Genomic DNA, 17460 nt, shown 5'->3' with positions numbered 1-17460 from the left:
CAAGGAGGTTGGGGACAGAGAGAGGTCATTTCCTTTCACTTAACCAGATTTAAAAAGCAAAATGTATCTAGATCTTTATGCCAACTATTGTAATAACCGGTTTCCATATATGAACGCGTCTCACATGACTCCCAGGAGACGGTACTATTATTATTCCATTTTGCAGGTGGAAAAACTGAAGCTCAGAGAGGTAAAGTAACCTGCCCAAGGTCACGCAGCTAGTAAGTGACAAAGACAAAGCTGGGACCCCTCTCTCAACGACAGCCTGTACCAACAGTCCTCTCTGGGCTGCATTCAGTCTCGCGTGATCCTGGGCATCTCTTGCTCTCTTGAAGCCTCGGTATTTGCTTCCGTAAAAAGGAGGCGAGGGATCCAACTGTCAGCTCCTGCTCAGGGGCAGTCGGGAGCGCAAGTCCGGGAGGCGGAGCCCGGGGGTCGCTCAGCCTGCCTACCAGCCGGTAGACTCCGCCGCCGGCTCCCGACCGGTTCCCATGACAACTGACTAGCTGCCATCCTGGGGCGGACAATGTGCGTCACTTCCTGGCCCGTTTACTTCCGGGTCCTAGCCCCAGCCCGACAGTAGCTTTTTAGTTTCCAAAGTGAAACCCCACGGCTTCTGTGCGTGCTCTTCTGTCTCCCGCTTCTTTCTCCGCTGCCCGTGGGTATCGGCCTTTCCCCAGCCCAGCGCGCAGCCGCGACCCGGCCTCCCTTTGGACCCGCCTCCTGGGGACGTCACTTCCAGGCCGATTGTTTCCGGGTCGCCACTGGCCCCGGGGTACTGGTCTCAAACCCCTGCAGCCGGCCGGAGCGGCGAGAGCCCACCGGGGCCCGGCTCCGGCGGCGGCTGCGGCTTCGGCTTCTTCTCGCTTCCGTCGGCCGAGGCGTCCTCGGGGGCAGTGCCGGGGTAGGTGTCCGGCGGCCGCGTCGGAAACGGCCTTTGGGGCTTTCCCGGGCGGAGGGGGCGCCCGACTCCGCCGGACTCGGTGGCCAGGGAGCGGGTCCCTTCGCGGACGGCGGGAGCGATGGGCGGGCCCTCCTTTTCGGCTCCCTTGGGGGGCGCAGTTTCTCCTCAGGATCCCTCCTCCCCCAAGGGCTGCCTCACAGACACCTAGGACCGACCATGGGTGGCTCAAGAGGAACACCCCCTCCTCGGCGAGTAACCCAAGAGGAGGCTACTCCAATTCCATTGTGAGGCGGTTACGGCGCAGTGGTCCTCAGCCCGGTTTTCGGTGGCTGACCTCCCTGTGTGACCTTGGACAAGTCACTTAATCTTCTGAGCCTCAGTTGCCTAATTCATTAGTTAAATGGGAGTGAACCTGCCTGCTAGGACCGGAGTGGGGATGAAATGAGATTTCTCGCATACAGCAGGCATTCAGTAAATGATAGCTGCAGTTAATTCATTCACGGGCCCGTGGGGAGGGCCCGAGTTTGGGACTAAGGTGGTTTTTTTTGGTTGGTTGGTTGGTTTTACAACTGACGTGGTCCTCCAAGGTCCTAGGAATTACCAGGCCGGGAATAGCAGCCGCCAGCTTCTGTCCCCTGCAGCGAGGGGATAGAAGCTTCCTTCCCAGCCCCTCGGAGAGGCCTCTGCCACTAGGGAAGCCCAGTTTCAGCACCGCCGAGGTTATTTTCAGAGGGTTGGAAGGCCTTTCCGATTTTCTCTGGAATCTGGTTGGGGTCTGGGGACCCTCTGGTGTTTCACAGCCAGGAGCAGGTGACTTGGGTGTATCTCCGGAGCCTCGGGAATGAATGAATGCAAAGGAGTGAGGTGCGGAGGTGGAGGGGCTTGAACTGCTCTCCCCTCGCTGCTATAGGAGGCCGAGGGAAGTCTGAGCCCGCCGAAGCTAGACCAGGGATCTGTAAACCTGTGGACTGGGGCAGTGCTGGGACCAAAATAGCTCCTGCCCCGGCAGGGAGGGGGCGCGCCTTCACATGCAGCTTGAGGAATGTTTCTGCTCGAATGGGCCAGCAGAGGTAAAGCCGAGCTAGTGCTTTGCTACCCAGAACCATTTCTGTTCCTTTCGGTGGGGTTTTAAGCAGGTAGTTTTCCTTTGAGATGTTTACAAATAATAATTAAAAGTCCAGCCTCTCTGACTGCCTCTTCATTGATGTGCTTTTCCAGAGGGGCTTAGATCGTGGGTGCAGGAAGTGCTGACCAGGCCTTTTGGCTAGGGGCACCTGCCTGACTTTGTTAGGGGTGTTCAAGTGCCTTTTCCTCTTCTCCGCCAGACTGGCACATCTTGGCTTTCCAGCCTTTGGGTTGCCTGGAGAAATTAACAGCTTCTGTCACCACGCTGTCTGGGCTCCTGTAACCACGCTGTTTTTGCAGCGAGTGTGTTTTTGGTTCTTGCAGAGTGCTGGGAATAAATTGCTGGTTCTGTGCTCAGAAAAGACACCAACTATGACCAGCTCTAATGCAGCCTGTATTCTCCGAAAATGTATTCAGGACGGATGATGTCAGCTGCTTCACCGCTGGCCAGTCTCTGGCCTTGGCCCTTGAGCTTACATCACAGAGCTTTGTGGCACTGCCAGCCCCAGGGTGTGTGGGAAGATGGGAGTTTTGCACTACAGGAATTTTTGAGACTCCTCTCTGCTCTCCCTGCCACAGGGTGTTCTAGCTTAGCTGGGCCCTTTTCAGCAGAGCTGTCCAGCAGACGGAGGGGGACAGCTTTGCTCTCAAGCAGTGCAGCGCAGAGCGTGAGTCCGGGTTGTGGCATCTGACGGAGTTTCAGATCTCAGATCCACTTCTTCCTAGCCTTGTGACTTGGGACCAGTGACTTGGCCTCTGCGAGCCTCGGTTTCCTCTTCTTTAACCTTGGGCCTGTCCTGTGGATCTCCTTGAATTTCGTTGAGCCGCAGCTGAGGGCCCTTCTGTACCAGTCCTGTCGTGAAGGCTGCTAATTTTAACAACAAATGGATGTGATAAACGGGACAAAGCACAGGCTTCGGGGTCGGCCAGCTGAGGTTCAGATTGCAGCTCTGACCCTTTGAAACTCTGCTGGGCAGAGCCCTGGTTTTCTCGTGGCATCATGGCGTGGATTAAACGGGATGATGCAGTCGAAGCAGAAAGCCCATGGCTCAGCACATAGGTTGTTGATAATTGTTAGTTTCCTTCTCTCCCTTAGCATTTATTTTCTCTCAGCCTTTTCCTCCCCTACCTAGGTTGGTTCACAATTCTTCTTAGGTGGGTTTCCCATTCTTGACTCGAGAGTTAGGATTTTGAACAGCAACTAGGCTATTTGGATCCCTTTTCCTTGTTGATTGTTTGCCAGCAACAAACAAGGGTGTGGACTGAGGTGTGATTACGGAGCAGCAGACTCTGAGCTGAAGGGTGGATGATGCTGTAAAAAAATCAGCTTCCGTGGGCTCAAGGCTGACCTCCTTGGAGAGAACTCACGGCAGTGTTTAGAAGGCCTGATGGCCCCCGTTTAAATTGATCTCAGGTGTACCAGGAAACAGTCCTTGGGGCCACAGGCAGGATGGAAGCTTCTGTTAGACAAATACAAAGTGGTAAATGCATACGGGTCTTTATTAGCAAGGGCAAGTAATGTCTTCTCTCGGGTTGCAGTGCAGTTTTATTTCAGAGAACAGACATAGTTTGATACTAGACAGTAAATTCTTTCAACCAGACTTGGGGGCAGAGCTGTGTCGTCTTGACTGCTGTCCCCTGCTGCTCCTGGCACCCCGTATCCGCCCCCACTGCGTCCAGCCCACAGCCTGGCTTGGGGTAGGTGCTGCGTACATCCTTGTGGAACTCAGGAACCGCGGGGTGGTGGGAGGAGCACAGCCTCCAAATCAGAAGCCAGGCTTGGAATCTTGGGTCCACGTTTTACTAACCCCGAGCTATGCCATGCCATGGAGCTTCTGTTCTTGTCTGTCCGGCTGATCTCCCAGGATCCGTGGGGGAGCTACAGAAACTAAGGCATCCTGATTGCTTACATCATTCATGTCACCTGTTTTACCACACACCTGCTAAGTGCCAGGCTCTGTTCAGCATCATGATGAACAAGACAGATGTGGTCCTTGCCTTTGTGGGGCTTACTGGGTAATGGGGGAGACATTTGTGTATTCATTCACTATTCATAGTGAATGAATACACAAAGTTGGTAATCTCAGATGGTGATTATCTAGGCTAACTGGATAAGGAGGGACCGGGCAGGTGGGAGGCCTGCTGAGGGATGGCGTTCGAGCTAAGGCCTGAGGGAGGGTGAGCCAGCGATGGGGAGCCTCAGAGGAAGAACATGCAAAAGGAACATGTGCAGAGGTCCTGAGATAGAAAGGAGCTTGCTGTGTTTGAGGAACGACAAACAGTTCTTGTGGGTGGCACCTAGACGGAAGGGCAAGACTAGTGTGAGAGGCGGGCAGGGGTGTGGCCATGTAGAGCCTTTGACCTTGGTCTGGAGAGATCATTTATTCTGAGTGGATTTACGTTTACCTCTCCAGCTCCTTGGACGTATTTATTCTGTTTGTTCCTAAACATTGGGCTTTCTTGGCAGGGCAGTGGGTGGAGAAGGTGGCATCTCTGAGTCCTTGGTTCTCCTGCATGTCTCACCCCTCCCTCCCCAAACCTGGAGAAGTCAGACAAATGGCTCATGAAGACGTGGACAGTTTTACTGTCCTCACGAGCGTCGCCATGCTGGGGTCCCTAGGACTCCTGAGCTGAGCACAGACCTGCCACTCACTCCACAGGCCCGTCCCATCTCACCGCGGCTTCCTTCTCGGTCCCTTCCGATTTCCCACTGCCGGCAGGAGCCTCTCACTCAGACAGCAGGTATTTCTAAAGCACATACCCTGCTTAGGTTACCTGTGCTTAGGTTACCTACTGACTAATAGGGTCATGATCCCCGCACCCATAGAGCTGCGGTCAGGAAAGGCAGGGCAGGTGGGTGTGAAAACGCACGTCCATCACCCACCGAGAGATTTGTCCCACCCTGATGTTACCTTCTGGAGAGAGCCTGGCATCTTGGGGGTAGGGCACCCTCAGACACCCGGGTCTGTCAAGGACTTCTTTTAAGCTGGCACTCCGTGAAGAGCTTTGTATACAATTGCATACAGTCCTCCCCCCAGTTCTGGACTCTGGGTACTATTACCAACCCCCTTTTTCAGATGAGAAAACTGGAGCCCAGAGAGGCTGAGAAATTTGCCGAAGTAACCTAGAGAAGCAGACCCAGGATTCACGCCCAGGAGGCCTGGCTGCGGAACCTGTTGGTCACCGCCGTGCCATGTTGCCTGCCCCTGGCCCCGGCAATATCCCTCAGTGAATACAGTATTACTGGCCCTGGTCGGGTAGCTCAGGTAGTTAGAACATCGTCCTGATACACCAAGGCTGCAGGTTCAATGCCCAGTCAGGGCACATACGAGAGGCAACCAATTAATGCATAAATAAGTAGCACAACAAATCGATGTTTCTGTTACCTTCCCTTCCCTCTCCCCCTCCTTCACTTCCTCTCCCTTCCTCTCTCTTTCTAAAATCAGTAAATTTAAAAAAATTATTGCCGGATCTGTAAATGTTCTACTAACGGGTGGCCAGGCAGACCGCAAGGGTGTGTAAATGCTGTGTCCCAGCTCAGAGTGTTCCATCCTCTCCCCGTGGAACTGGAAGCTGCTGTTAAGGCAAAGGGGGACGCAGGCCATCAGAGGCAGATGAAAGCACTGGCCAGGGGCCGGCAGCCGGCATGCTCTCTTTTTAAAATTGCAAATAGGATCCTGTCCCTCTTCCCCTCGCTTTGAACTCTTCAGGCAGGCGCTTCTTGTGGCTCCTGGAATAAATGTAAAGTTCCTAGGTGCTCTGTGAGGCCTTGGGGAATGAGCCGCCGCGTATGCCTGCAGCCTCCCCTCCCCTCCTCTCTCTGTAGGCTTCTTGCTTTTCATGGCCAAGCTCCTTCCTTCCGGCCCCAGGAAAGCAGGGTGTGGTGGCTAAAGGCATGGACTTCGGCCGGCCCGCCAGGGTCGTTGGAGCAGACTGAGCGCGTTAGCAAGCCGTAGTAAGACTGGTGGTGGTAGCTCAGGGCCTTCCTCCCCGCCCACACCTCTGCACACTCATCCTTCAGGTCTGCCGCTGCCTCGGGAGGGCTTTTAGCACTTCTCCTTCTCGCCACATAACCAGGTAGGGCGTTCCTCATCATGTCTTCCACTTGTGAGCTCAGCTGTGAAGTGTGTGATCCACGTTCAGTAAGGGTGCGAATGAAGAGCAGGGTGAAGCCCGGGGTGGCGGTGCCCACTGTGCGTTAGGGTTTGCGCAGCGGCCTTTGCCACGGAGGACTGACGTGCCTCTCGTTCCTCCCCTCCCGCAGCAGTGCGCCAGTCCAGGCGGGCAGCATGTTCGCGCTTCTGGCCATGGCCCGGCGTCGCACCCAGAGGCCGTGGAGGAGATAAGGTAGCCCCTCGTCCCTGGACCGGATGGGGAAGCCCAGTTCAATGGATACAAAATACAAGGATGACTTATTTCGGAAGTATGTGCAGTTCCATGAAGGCAAAGTGGACACCACCCCCAGCAAGCAGCGGCCTGGCAGTGATGAGTACCTGCGGGTGGCCGCGTCCACCTTGCTCAGCCTGCACAAGGTGGACCCCCTGTATCGATTCCGGCTGATCCAGTTCTATGAGGTGGTGGAGAGCTCCCTGCGTGCGCTGAGCTCGTCTAGCCTGCGGGCTCTGCACTGCGCCTTCAGTGTGCTGGAAACGGTGGGCATCAACCTCTTTCTCTACCCATGGAAGAAGGAGTTCAGGAGCATCAAGGTAAGGTCCAGGGAAGGGCCCTCCACACTGGTCTGCCTTCCGCTTGCTTGCCCCTGCCAGGCTGCCTTGAGAGGCCTGCCCTGCCTGCAGACCCTCCCAGGTTCCCCCTGCCCTCGAGATAACCACCAGAATTACCCCCATGGCTCCTCACCCTGCCTATCTGCCCAGTGTCATCTCTTAACGGGTCCCCGCCCCTGGCAGCCCACATCTGCAGCCGGGGTTTGGAAGGGCAGTGGCACCTGGGCTCTTCAGGGCCTGGGAGCCCAGGGCAGAGAGCACGGGTTTGTCGTAAGTGGGCTGGGAGGCAAGGCCATGCCGGGGTCCGTGTACGTTTTCAGACAATCCTCTAGGCTGGTGTAGGGTGGTAGGCTGTAGGGGGGCGAGAGCAGGCAGGGAGGCCAGTGAGGAGGCTGCCGCAGGGGTGCAGCAGTGACGGAGAGGAGCGAGGAGGTGAGTCTGGGGATGAGAGGGTTCCGAGTCACTCCGAAGGCAGTGATGGCCCAGGGGTTTCCGCCAAGACAGGGCCTTAAGTCTGACAGACAGGGTGGGGTAAAAGTAGGTTTACAGCGGTTTGTCTGGAAAACAGTACAATAGTTAATAAAAAACAATGTAAGCATGAACACTGTGTGTCACATATCTACAGCTGTAAAGCTGCTTTTGCCCCACCTGTATTCTTCAGGCCTTTGCAGAAATGCCAGAGAGAAATGTTGCTCAGTGGGCCCTGCCGCCGCCCCAGCCCGCTTTCCTCACCGGGTGCGCCCTGCTCCTCCTCGCGGGGAGCAGAGCTGTGGTGCCCGGCGTAGGGAGCTCGTGGCTTCATTCCCTCCACTTGTGTCATTCCCACACACCAGTGCGCTGAGCTGTGGGTGAGCGTCAGCCTCTGCCTCCCGTAGTGAGAGGACACTGGGGTCATTCCCTTCCCGCTCTGCGGCTCCCGGCGCTCCAGTCCAGACTCGGGCACACTGCCTGTGAGGCCGTCTGTCTCCCTGGCTGTCTCAGAGAGAAAGCCCCGCCTCTTTGTCTGCCCCCTTCCTTCCAGACCTACACGGGCCCCTTCGTGTACTACGTCAAGTCCACGTTGCTGGAAGAGGACATCCGGACCATCCTGAACTACATGGGCTACGTGCCTGACTTGGGGACGGCATACAAGCTCACGGAGTTGGTGGAGACCCTGCAGGTGAAGATGGTCTCCTTTGAACTCTTTCTGGCCAAGGTGGAGTGTGAGCAGATGCTGGAAATCCACTCCCAGGTCAAGGACAAGGGCTATTCCGAGCTGGACGTGGTGAGCGAGCGCAAGAGCAGCGCAGAGGACGTGCGGGGCTGCTCGGACGCCCTGCGGCGGCGGGCCGAGGGCCGGGATCACCTGCCGGCCTCCGTGGCCCGTGTGGCCCTCCAGAAGTCTGCCAGCGAGCGGGCAGCCAAGGATTACTACAAGCCCCGTGTGACCAAAATCTCGAGGTCGGTGGACGCCTACGACAGCCACTGGGAGAGCCGGAAGCCGCCCCTGAAGACCTCATTGAGCCTGCGGAAAGAGCCCGTGGCGGCAGATGTGGGTGACCTCAAGGACGAGATCATGCGCCCGTCCCCGTCGCTCCTGGCCATGTCCAGCTCCCCTCACGGCAGCCCCGATGACCTCCCATCCATCTCCCCCAGCAACGGCCTGGGCCTGCTGCGCGGCGCGTACTTCTCGGCCCAGGATGACGTGGACCTGTACACGGACTCGGAGCCCAGGGCCACGTACCGGAGGCAGGACGCCCTACGGCAGGACGTGTGGCTGCTCAGAAACGATGCCCACCCCCTCTACAAGCGCTCGGCCCCCGCCAAAGAGTCCGCCCTGTCCAAGTGCCAAAACTGCGGCCTGTCCTGCAGCTCCTCCCTCTGTCAGCGCTGCGACGGCCTGCTCCCCTGTCCCCCGGCCTCCAAGCCCAGCGCCTTCCCCAGCAAGTCCTCCACGCACGACAGCCTGGCCCACGGGCCGTCTCTGAGGGAGAAGTATGCGGGCCAGACTCAGGGCCTGGACCGGCTGGCGCACTTCCACTCGAAGTCCAAGCCCCCCGCCACAGCCACCTCCCGCTGTGGCTTCTGTAACCGCCCCGGTGCCACCAACACCTGCACCCAGTGTTCAAAAGTTTCCTGTGACGCCTGCCTCATCGCCTACCATTATGACCCCTGCTGCAAAAAGAGTGAGCTGCACAAGTTCATACCCAACAACCAGCTGAACTACAAGTCCACCCAGTTCTCCCATCTCGTGTATAGATAGACCGGACCCCGCACCTCCCTGCTCCAAGGGCTACACCACTGATCTTTCTGCTCTCCTGGGGAAGGAGTGTTCACGCGCTGATCCGGGCAGCGGAGACCTGCACTTGACCATGTAGGTGCGGGGACTTGGGTTGGCTGCCCCGTGTGGGAGTTCACTGAGTGACTAACACATTTCACCCGATGGCTGCTTTGTCGCCTGACAAGGGAGAGGGTGGCAGTTCCGTTCAGATTCATCTTTGCTAATCTCTCCACTCCCTTTCTGTTTTTGAAAAGAGGATCTCTATCTCTGGGACTCTTGCCACATCTACCCCTCCCACTGCAAAGCCAACTCGTACTGGGAAGGGCCCCCCAGGTCCCCTCCAAATGCCCACCTGGGACGGCGAGCTAGAGGCCTGTTGGCTTGTGAAATGAGCCCTCCTGCCACACCGGGCCTCTTCCAGTGGCTCATCCCTTCTGCCGTCCTCCTCGCACACGCAAGGACCCCCCTGCGCGCTCTGCCTCGACTCCCCGCCCCGCCCCGCCCCAGGTTTCACAGGGGAACCGAGTCCAGTGTTAGCTGAGTGTCACCCCGTTGCCATCGCAGCTCAGTGGAGCCCATGCCGTGTGCGAACGTGGCTCCCGCGCGTCGGAGCGCGGATCTGCCGCAGCAGGGCTGGCTCCCCCGTTTCTGTCGTTTGCACATGCCCCTCTTACTGTACTGTAAATAGATATTTTTGAAATTTATTTTTAAATAAATATTCAACTTGCTGTGTGTTTCAAAGTGGTTAAAACATTAATTATGTAGCTATTTATAAAAATACCCTGGGTCCTTTAGTCTTCCAAGGGAGGCCCTCATGCCCTTCCATGCCGTGCCCTCCCTCCACCGCCCCAGCCCCGAGGCAGAGCGGAGCGTGTGGGCAGAGGAGGAGCAGACAGCGTCCCGAGTTGGTGGAGAGCCGCTGTCTTCCCTACGGTAAATCTCTACACACCTACCTCCAGTGTGCACTACGGGGGTTAGTGCGGGCCGGGAGGCCTGCGCGCCTGCGGACTGGGACGGCCTGCCGACGGGTCGGGAACCTCCCCTGCGTGCGGATCCGCAGCCTGGCCTTGGCCGCTCGCCGAGTGTGAGCTTGCACTCCAAACTGCTCGCGTCTCTTCAGAAGGAAACTCCTGCGGGATTCCCGTCACCCCTCCATCTCAGTCACCTTCTCTTCAGCTGTTTCTAGGACTCTGCAACACGCGTGATCTTTTTGCACTAAAAGTGGGCGGGAGGCGGCGTGCGCCCGTCAGACATGTCTCCCGCGATTCTCAGCTGAGCCGAAGCGCTTCCAGACCCGGAGGCCCCCAAACTCCTCGTGTGAATGACTGACCCCTGGGTTTTCCCGGTGCGGGCCAGAGCAGGAGTGGGGTGAGAGTTTGAAATAAAACTGCTTCCTTGTGAAATAATAATATATTCTAGCCATAAGTGTTTGCGATGTACAGAGCGGTGTGGGAATTGACCTGCGGTGGGTTTTCCGGTGGAAGGAGGTGTTCAGCTCTTGAACAAATTGAAATCTGGCTGAATCCTGAGGCCACTGTGAATTTGCTGGTGTTCTAACTCAGTGGAGCGATTTTAAGGTTTTTCAGATCTATGGCTTTTTTATATATATCTGGTAGATCACAGGTAGATATTTAATGTGTATATAAAGCCGAATTTCAACCAACTTTACTACCAAGATCACCCCATTCTGGCGCATTTTTCTCCTCTATCCCTTCCCACATTTCCGAAGTGTCAATGCCTGGCCCACTCCCGAGAAATCTAGTTTTCTAGTTCTCCGTTTCCAGACCACGCTAGCACTACAGTTACTCTTTTAACCAGCCGTGATGCCACGTAACCTACCCAGTGGACGAGAGCAGGAGCGGAAATGTCCCCGGGGACAGGCCAGTGTATATACGTGTCGGCCCGGAAATGCTGGGGTCGCGGGCTGGGGCAGGAAGCGCCCTGACCCTGCTCTCCGTGCGTCTTACTGTACGAGCTTGCTGTGAGCGGGAGAGTGAACTAGATGCTAATTTAAACGTGCAGATGTTTTGCATTTGATTTCTATCAAGAGCTGAAATGTTGAGAGATGGTTTAAAGAAATAATAAAGTGTCTTCCATTATTTAATAAAGTGTTTGGGGTTTTATGTCCCCCTTCCCTGTTGCTTTGAAGTTTGAGTTGCTTGGGTTCTGGGATTTTTTTTTCCCCTCAATCCAAATTTAGTTCCTTAATTACACTTTCTTTTCCGTGAAACTGACAGATAATAAGAGCTGGCATTTGAGTGCTTACTGTGAGCCAGGCACTTTATTTTTTAATTTACTTGTATTTTTTTCATACTTTTCTCTTTTTTTTTTTTTTTAAAAAAAAAGGATATTTACTGATTTAAGAGAGAGAGGAAGGCAGAGAGAAAAACACTGATTTGTTCTTCCACTTACTTATGCATTCATTGGTTGGTTCTTGGGTGTGCCCTGACCGAGGATTGAACCTGCAACCTTGGAGTGTTGAGACAACGCTGTAACCAGCTGAGCTACCTGGCCAGGGTGTGAACTGGGCGCTTTGTAATGCTCAATCTTGTGTAATAGCCTGAGCACTCCTGTAAGGTGAGTTCTGTTGTGATCCCCGTCGTACAGACGGACGGGAAGTGGGTGTGCCGAATTCAGCCGTGGTGCCCGGGGGAACCCACTGCCGCTGCTGACCGACAGCCATTAAATAGCTTGGAAGGATGATGTGAAAAAAATTAATTCCACTTTTAATGCTTTCGATCCATGTAAATGCCTCGAGGAGGAAGTCAGTTGAACGCTAGCTTGTTTTTAACGAAGGAAGCAGGCGTCAGGCTCAGAGCCTTTGGCAGAATCTGAGCTCGATTTTCAGTTACCTTCTTTTTGGTGTGGGCTGTACTGGCTTTCCATCTACAGCAGTGACAGGAGGTTCCTTTAAAAACCGATCTAAAGTGTTTCTAAAAAATAACGATGGACTCAAAAGCAAAATACATGGCAAAAACGTTCAGGGCGGTACAAGAGCAGCTGTGGTTTGGGGCATCCTGGTTTCACGTGCCCGTGATGGTGACGATGCTGATGGCTGCACTGGGTGGGCCCCCTCGGGGTGGCTCAGCTGCCGGGGAAGAGACCGATCAGGCTTCTTGATTTCATGCCCTCGCTGGACAAGTAAATACCCAGGCCTCGGGCCGGATCAGGGTCCAGGTGCTGGGTCTGGTTTTAGCTACAGCGCGGAAATGGCACCTGCCACCCTGGCTGCAGCAACAGCAGCTTCCTAGAGGTGAGCCCCGAGCCTGGGAGAGTGAAGGAAGCCAGACGGACGCATCCAAAGCAGAGCGGAGACTTCAGGCAGATTGCTTAATTTGTGTATGTAAATGGCGAGCATATTTCAACACCAGCAGGCACACCAGCTGTACAACGGCAGCTCTGCTGCCAGCTCTGAGCACCAGTCTGCGGCACCCACCGCGCCTGTACCGGTGTCGGGGATGGGAGCTGTAGGGGACGACGCAGGTCAGCCCCGATCGATCCCCGTGCACCCCTTCTCTCGGTAGGGGAGGCCCTGAGTGCTAGGCATGTGGCCGTCCAGAATAAAAACCGCCTTAAAAGTTTATTGATTTTAGAGAGAAGCGTCGCTGGACAGGATAAATGCTGCTTTCTCTTTATTTTCGCTTAGAATAATGATGTTTTAGAATCCCTGAGTGACTAATTTTTAATCACAAACTCATTGATCTCAGTATATTTTAAGTGTTTCGGTGTGCACTGTTATTGTCGTCGATGCTCAACTTCCCGTCTTTGGCCAGTAGGAGCCGCCTCAGTCTCCCGAGTCCGTCGGACATGGCCCTGAAATCTTGGGTCGCTTCCTCTCGACCTGGTATGACGAGGTTCTTGAGGCCCATCGTGTGGTGTGGGTGTCCTGCCCGAGTCCTGCAGTTGGGTGTTTCGCAGAGTCCCGGGTCCTTGCACAGCGAAACGACAATGGGAGACGAGTCTGAGCGCTCGGGGAGCTGACCATCGCTGTGCTGTTTGTAGGTGTGTTCAGTGGGCAGAGGTAGGAACAGGTTTGCGGTTCAGAAAAACAACACACGAGCCCCTGCTTACACTGAAATTGAAATTCAGGACCACAGAGTTTCCGTCTTTCTCCCCACACTGAGAATCCTGGTCCTCAAGGACTCCAGGGAAGCCACTGCTAATTTTGATTTTGCCACCCGTGACTAAAGCCAGTCCTGACTGATGTGAGGGCACGGCAGGCCTGGGGTGGCCCTGGGAGAGTGTCAGTTACTCACTGGAGCAGGGGCGAAGGACGAGGCTCGGGGGCGTGATGCACTGGTCGCTCGCTGCCCTGTTAGGAAACGAAACGTCAGGGGTAGAGGGGAAGCCGGGGTGGGTGACATGTGGTTTAAATGCAGTTCCTCCCCTTCCCTCCCCACCCCAGAGGGACTCGGGGTCCTGCTGTTGACCTCTCCAGCCTTTCCCCCCACTCTCACCACTCTGGTCCGCGTCCCTGCGCACCGTCGGTCCCCTGCGTGGTCCGGCGTGGCCTGAGGAGGGCTGCGTCTACAGCGTCTTCTGCAGCTTGCTCTCCGCCCCCCGCCCCGCCCCTCGGCTGCCTGAGACTGGTCCGTGTCGGCACGTCCATTCTAGTTTCATTAGTTCGCCCGTCCATTCTCACCGCGGGATGTGCTCCACCGCATCATCGTACCAGTTTATCCGTTATCCTAGGGCAATCGTTTCTTTAGCTTGGGCGTATCCAACATCTTGCTGTCACAAATATTCTTGTAGGTGTCTCCGGTGGGTAAGAATTTCTCTAGGGCAGGCCAGGGGTGGTAAAGTTTTTTTGTAAATGACCGGACAGTGAATATTTTCAGCTTTAGGAGCTAAGAGCCCCCCCCACAAAAAGTAAGTACTTATATAATGAGAGAAAACAATTTTCCACAGTATTTAAATTAAAATTTCAAAACTTTATTTATGGACAGTGAAGTTTATATGCCATATAGTTTTCATATGTCATGAAATATTCTTCTTTTGAAATTTTTTTTCCCAAATTTCAACCATTTGAAAATGTTACAAACCATTCCTAGCTCTCTGGCAGCACAATGGCAGGAGAGGCGGGCCGGCCCCGGGCAGCGGCCTGCCAGCCTTGCTCTGTAGGGTGTGAGCCCAGGAGTGGGACGGCTGGGCGAAGGGGGGCCGGCATCTGGAACTGTCCTTGGCTTTGCCAGGTGCTCGTCCAAGTCACGTCGTCAGCTGGGACTGTCACGGGAGGACGAGACTGCCCGTTGCCCTTTGCGTCAGTCACATGAAATCTCCCCGTGGACCGTGCGGCTGCTCTAGCTCTGGTTTCATTTGTGATCACACTTTGAAAAGTGGCGATAACACACTGTGGGTTCTTGTCATTTCTTTATGAAAGAAATAAGAAATATATATCAACAAGAGATTTAAGGTTACTCATAGTCCTTCCACTCAGAACCCAAGTTAAACCTGCCGCCTGTCCTTCCAGATTCCCTCCTTCAAGGCTGACGCGCACACACTGGTCAAGGTGCGTCAGGACTGTTCTCGTTGTAACAGAAACCCCCCTGGCAGCGGCACGCATAGTAGGAACACGCATCGTCTCACACGGTGCCCCCTGGAGGGGTCCACTCCAGGACTGCTGAGCGCGCTGGCCCAGCCGGGTCACTGAGAACGGGTCACTGAGAACGCCAGGCCTTCTGTCTCTCTGCTCCGCCGCCCTCGCGCGCCGGGGAGGCCTTCCCTCGTGCTCAGCACGGCCGGGCAGGCCCCAACTCAGTCGTCTGTCCATTATTGTAGGAGGCAGAGGCCGGCCGGCGGGAAGAGGGTGTTTCCCTCCCTTGCTTGTCTCTGTGAGGGCGGGGGAACACTTCCACAAATTCCCTGAGATGGTGCGGCCAGAATCAGGTCGATGGCACATCCCCCCGCCATTCCCAGGCGAGGGGAGTGGGAGGACCAGGAACGGCTTGGGCTGGGGACGGGCCTGCTTTCCCTGTGATGCGTGTGGTCACCCGCCATCCCCCCAGAATGGGTTTTCTTAGCAAAGGCGACAGGGCCCGGGGTAGAAGGTGGTGGTTGGGTGGGCGGCCTATGGATCTGCCCCATTTGGGGGTTCATGGGTATCTGAGGAGTCATGTCTGTACTTTAAAAAGAAATACAAGATTTCTACTACTATGATTCATTTTTAATCATTTTAGAATCTCAAACACTTAAGGAGAAGACGAAATTTTTCTCTCTCAAAATGGTAAGATGCTACTGGCCTAACACACTGTAAACATCTCCATACTCTTTAATGGCTGGTGTTTTATTATTTTTCTCACCAATTCCCTGTCGACGGGCAGAGGCCCTCTACGGTTTCTCCTCGTTGTAGACGTTACCAGGACAGCTGGCCGCCCTCGGGCCGAGTTTCGTGCGCACTGGTTTCGGGCTCTGAAGGGAAGGGCTGTGTCAAGGCACAGGATGCGTCCTGGCTTTTGAAAGGTGTCCGCATGTTGTCCCCCAGAAAGGTGTGACCAGCTGGCCTTCCACCAGCAAGCGGTCACTTTGCCACAATATAAACCAACTACGTTTTTGTGGGCTTTTTTTTTCCCCTAAGGAAAGACCTATTTTCTGCCCCATTTGTGTCGGGGAAATTAGAGCCGTCCTTCTTCTGTCACGTGTGCAGTGGGGTCCCTGAACACCTAACCCCACTGGTGTGAGGAATGGCAGGAACCTGAAAGGAAGGGCGTGTGGCTACCTCTTCCTTCACGCCTGTGTGCTGACCATACTGTTCTCACCCAAAACACACGGCCCGGGGCCCTGGCCGGTGTGGCTCGAGGGCGCACCGTCCTGCAAAGCAAAAAGGCTGCCGGTTGCATTCTGGGTCAGGGCGCGTACAAGAGGCAACCAGTCGATGTTTCTCTCCCTCTCTCCTTCCCTTCCCCTCTCTCTGAAAATAAATAATACATTAAATGAAACAAAACATATGGCCTGGGGCCTCGAGGAACAGCTTACTGATTCTGGCTGCTGTACCAGGGATGTTTCACATTTGATTTCCTGCTTACCAACCAGCGGGAGCAACACGGGCCTGCATTCTGGGGGGACTGGGAGAGGGGCGAGGGGACCTCTCTCTCCTCTTCTCGGCCTTTGGAGTTCTGCTCCGTGGCAGAGCACCGCTGCTGAGACTGCTCCTCGCGCCTGAATCAGGGGCCAGTCCTAAGGCCGCGGCACCCCAAGCCCTGCCTGTAACTGACAGCCATGACCTGCTAAGGAGAAGCTGGCCACCACCACCCTGTCCACCCTGGCTGTCCCCACCAAAGCAGAAGTAGGACCCCGGCGGCAGCCATCCTGCCGAGAACCCTGCCAGATGTGCGGGCCTCTGTGGGAATGTGAAACCGAGACCGAGTGAGGCCAAGTCTTGCTGATAGCGCTGCTGCTGTGGGTTCTAAGAAGGGTCCCCACTCACACAAAGGCATCTGCAGGCAAACCACAGCCTGTCTCAGGGGACTTGGGGTGCTGAGGGCCCGCCAACGCCCCGGGCCGGCCTTGCCCCTGGGCCTCACCGCAGCCAGGGCCTGGCTAGCATGCCCACTGTGAGAAGAGGTGGCCGGCCTGGGGGTGGAGCCTTTCGGTTTTGCCTCTGGGCTGAGTGAGCACCAGACTGTGGCACTGAGCCACCTCTTGCCTGGCCAGGCCACGCTTGGTCTCTGGAGACCCAGGAAGAGCCAGCTCCGTTCCCTGGGAGGCCTCGTACCCTGAGCCTCAAGGTTCCCAGGGGCCCTGCAACGACAGTGCTGCAGCGGGGACGCCAGGGGTGAGTCCTGCTGCTCCCCCCCCCCCACCTGCTCCCCAGGCTGGGCACGCCTCCCGAGTTCACTGACCGGAAGGCCAGCTTCCCCAGAGGCACCAACCTCACACTCCAGTCCTTTCTCTGCGTGCTGTGTGCGGCTCTGCTGTCCCATCACCCAGACCCCAAAGAAAGTAAGTGTGCGAGAAGTTAGTTATGCTGGATTTAAAAAAATCTTACAGGCATATATTACCTCAGAATTATTAGATAGGCTAAAGGTAGACAGCAGGAACTTTCGATTCTCAGGCAAAGACATTAGAAAAACTCCACCAGAAAAATATATATTGGTAGACTTTTGCCTGCTGCAAAGGTGACTAGCTAGACGGATGACCGAAGAACACCGGTTACTCCCGTTTCCATGGAAATGCTCTTCCAGGCTGAGCCCTCACTCGACCAGCAGGGGGCAGAAGAGGCCCACGGGAGACCCAGACCGATGCTGGTACCTGCTGGGGAGGCGCCCCCACCCCCACAGCCAAGCCTTGGGGCCTCCCCCCACGCGCCCCACATGCTTCTCTACCAGTGTCACTTTCCGGTCTCAGCTAAAAGTGGCAGGCCAGGCAGGACCTGGTGACAAGGGCCGGTCTGAATTGAAAAAACCTGTTTTCACTGCTTAGTCTCTGAACTCCAAAAAATTTTTTTTTCT

At 55.5% G+C, this 17460-nt stretch overlaps 1 protein-coding gene across 1 annotated transcript; it reads left to right on the top strand.

The window, feature by feature from the left end:
* The first annotated feature begins 207 nt into the window (after positions 1–207).
* On the top strand, positions 208–11122 carry SPATA2 (spermatogenesis associated 2). The gene is made up of 3 exons (XM_028524715.2): positions 208–904; positions 6294–6735; positions 7775–11122. Exons 2-3 carry the CDS (start codon positions 6400–6402, stop codon positions 8993–8995), a joined length of 1557 nt encoding a protein of 518 aa, XP_028380516.1. The 5' UTR covers positions 208–904; positions 6294–6399; the 3' UTR covers positions 8996–11122.
* The last annotated feature ends 6338 nt before the right edge of the window (positions 11123–17460 follow it).

This window comes from Phyllostomus discolor, chromosome 9 (genome assembly GCF_004126475.2).
Source record: "Phyllostomus discolor isolate MPI-MPIP mPhyDis1 chromosome 9, mPhyDis1.pri.v3, whole genome shotgun sequence".
Taxonomy (NCBI): domain Eukaryota; kingdom Metazoa; phylum Chordata; class Mammalia; order Chiroptera; family Phyllostomidae; genus Phyllostomus; species Phyllostomus discolor.
This window is presented reverse-complemented; position numbering and strand designations above follow the sequence as displayed.